At 45.6% G+C, this 2,629-nt stretch overlaps 2 protein-coding genes across 5 annotated transcripts; one reads left to right on the forward strand and one right to left on the reverse strand.

Annotated features, from left to right (window-relative positions):
- On the reverse strand, positions 1 to 1,347 carry LOC6529015. Of its 4 annotated transcripts, XM_039370937.2 has the most exons (6): positions 1,267 to 1,347; positions 1,138 to 1,208; positions 1,015 to 1,081; positions 871 to 957; positions 609 to 747; positions 1 to 538 (listed from the first exon to the last, which is right to left on the reverse strand). In XM_039370937.2, the coding sequence occupies exons 1-6, from the start codon at positions 1,324 to 1,326 to the stop codon at positions 486 to 488; spliced, it is 477 nt and encodes a 158-aa protein (XP_039226871.1). In that variant the 5' UTR covers positions 1,327 to 1,347; the 3' UTR covers positions 1 to 485. The 4 variants fall into 4 exon arrangements, with proteins under 4 accessions (XP_039226871.1, XP_039226870.1, XP_039226872.1 ...); XM_039370936.2 differs by having other exon boundaries at positions 871 to 1,081; XM_039370938.1 differs by lacking the exon at positions 1 to 538 and having other exon boundaries at positions 679 to 760; positions 871 to 1,081.
- A 195-nt stretch (positions 1,348 to 1,542) lies between these two features.
- LOC6529016 lies at positions 1,543 to 2,629 on the forward strand. The gene has a single exon (XM_002090012.4). It carries the CDS (start codon positions 1,653 to 1,655, stop codon positions 2,583 to 2,585), a length of 933 nt encoding a protein of 310 aa, XP_002090048.2. The 5' UTR covers positions 1,543 to 1,652; the 3' UTR covers positions 2,586 to 2,629.

Here is a 2,629-nt window from a genome sequence, read left to right on the forward strand (position 1 = left end):
AACGAAAATACTGCGAGCAAGGCGCACTTTCAATTAATCAAGGAAATTAATTAAGCCCCATGGATGGTGGTGCAAACTGCGGTTCAGTGACCAGCCAGCGGGCAGCACGCCTGCCCGATTGCAACATAATTTTCATTTGGCTCAGCATGCGTTTTCATCGTCGCGGTTATCATTTGGACTTTTGCACTGGGAATGCGACTGGGATTCGGAGCTGGAGTCGGATTCGGATTCGGATTGGAGCAGCGCTGAGCTTCAGCCTGGTCAATTAGCACGCATGTAGCTCGGCGGGCGCTGGCGGGGCGATAATTAAACGCAGGTCGGTGAGGTTCGGTTGCCAATCCGCTGGTGACAATTGGCCACGATTTATGCACGGCCCGATTGCGCAACATTTTCCAAATAAATTTTCGCGCCTAATCGCGCGCCACAAAATGCTACATGCTGCGCTCGGTCGGCCGCCTGGGTTAATGGGTAATCGGAGTGGTCCACTAAATCTCCGATTGGTAGTAGCTGAGCACGACCACGACGTCCGCAGCTACATCTGTGGGGGATTGATTCGGGTGGAGGTAGAAGCGGTCAAGAGGAGGTCCTCAATGGAGCGAATCACTTACAGGCAATCAAAAAGAACGCATAGGACATCAAAATGTAATCGGTTATACCGAGGGAGGCAATCCACATGTGGTTGGTCATTTCGAGGATCAGGCCACAGAGACAAGTCACTAGGTGGACCGGAAGCAGGTGCGGATTATCCTGGAACAAAGAACTACGCTCAGATAAAAAGCAAGTATTTCGATAGAATGGTTTTATTCATTTGTTAAGTCTGAATAAATAATTGTAAGCCCAGATCTTATTTTCTTGGTAGTTTGATCTTACCCGATGAAGTGCAGTCAAAAGAACCATTTCGGATATGATATTCCAAACGGTGGAAATTATCCAGAGGAGTAATATATCACCGCAATACTGCGACTCAGTATATATAGTGGCTACTGAATCTAATACATCTATGGTAAGACCTACATACGCAATTGTTAGGGCGCCACTTCTTAGACTAAAACAATAGCAGAACTTCTTGATTAATGGCATCCTGAGATTAGAGGCAATTTCTTGGCGAGTGTGTCTTATTCTTAATTTGACACATACGTGAAAATTCTAACGTCCTTTTGAAGATGTCTCTTCCGAGCTCCATTTCTGTTGCCAGGTATCCGAGGACCCTACAACATTTGGAAAATTTTCAAGGGAACTCCTTTAAATTTAAGCGCAACTCCTTACTTTCCTTAGTGTCTTGTGTGCATTTAAATGTTTTTCATTTGACAAAATATATGACAACATTTTAAAAGGTGCTTATTTAAACTAATGGCCCCTAGAAAAATCAGTAAAAGTAAGTGGCTATAAAACTTGTAAAATGCTGACGTTGGGAAGGAATCTTGGTATTGCAATCAAATAAATCGTATTTTCCTCCTTCTGCCTTCTGCAAATTTTTAAATACCAAGTTATATAAACAAAATCTTCTGAACTGAAATACAACACTGCATAAAATTCATTTGTTTTCCACTCAAAAATGAAGGGTTTTATTATCGTACTTTCTACATCCAAATACATTTCGACATAGTTTGGTCACCCAGATTGTTTCAAAATTAAAGTAATATACTGGTAAGATGGAGTCAATGGAATATTCCCGTAAGAAGCGAATAGTGCCACTTTCAACGGATTTGTTAAGGGACATCATGACCCACAGGAATGAGTATCAAACGCCAAGTGGAAGCTATAAAGAGGTGGAGCAAGTGGGTGATACCAGAGGAGCCAGTCGATCTGAGGCAACCCATTCCCCACAATTCTTGCCACCGGATACGAGGCGACGCACTGATGGATTTGCCGACGGACCCATTGTGGTGAATCCTCCCGTTACAATTGCCTTCCTCCCCAGATCCAAATCGAAGAAGCATAAGCAGAAACCGATTGTTAAGCAGCAAAAGGAAGGGGTCAAGGAATCATTGGTTGAGCTCTGGGTCAGGGATCCCCCTGCTAAAAGAGTGGCTCAAAAGGTTCGCCGATCCTTTGCCCCGGATAAAGGAAGTTCGGAAAAGCTGACACCCAGTGTGGTTTTGACCAAAATGGAGGCACGCATGGACTCCTTGGAGAATGAAGTGCACGAACTGCGAAAACTGGTGCCAATCCCGACCAGCTCCGTTCAGAATAAAAAGCCCATAGGAGGCGGGCCTCATGGCTTAAACCGCTCACAGTCCACTCTATCGCTGGGCTTCAGGTCGAGCTGTGACCTGAGACGCACCCATTCCTCGAGTGAATTGTATCTGCGAGATAAGCAGTCGCTGGAGGAATGCAATACCAAGAGGCAGCTGTACTGCGACATGCAGATGCACCTGGTCAACATGATAGTCGTGCCTAAGTCACGCACCTCGCTGTTTCTCAACCAGCAAAAGGAACTGAACTGCCAATTGGGCGGATGCCTGGGCCATCGGCGACATCAGTATTCGGATGAGGATTGGTTGCGGGATTTCGAGGCGGCTGTCTTTCTCAATAGAAACTCCGTCGAGGCCAAGCGGCGCTCCAAGAATGTGCGTCGTCAGTGAAAGTAAAAGATCTCTTGGCTTGCCTCCGAAAGAAAATTGAGAAA

Source organism: Drosophila yakuba, chromosome 2L, assembly GCF_016746365.2.
Source record: "Drosophila yakuba strain Tai18E2 chromosome 2L, Prin_Dyak_Tai18E2_2.1, whole genome shotgun sequence".
NCBI lineage: Eukaryota > Metazoa > Arthropoda > Insecta > Diptera > Drosophilidae > Drosophila > Drosophila yakuba.

Coding starts and splice junctions, on each gene's coding strand:
- LOC6529015 (XM_039370936.2), bottom strand. CDS start 1,326: ATGTTGTCATATATTTTGTCAAATGAAAAACATTTAAATGCACACAAG. Junction 1,209..1,266: donor CACACAAGACACTAAGGAAA/GTAAGGAGTTGC, acceptor CAAATGTTGTAG/GGTCCTCGGATACCTGGCAA. Junction 1,082..1,137: donor AAGGACGTTAGAATTTTCAC/GTATGTGTCAAA, acceptor CTCTAATCTCAG/GATGCCATTAATCAAGAAGT.
- LOC6529016 (XM_002090012.4), top strand. CDS start 1,653: ATGGAGTCAATGGAATATTCCCGTAAGAAGCGAATAGTGCCACTTTCA.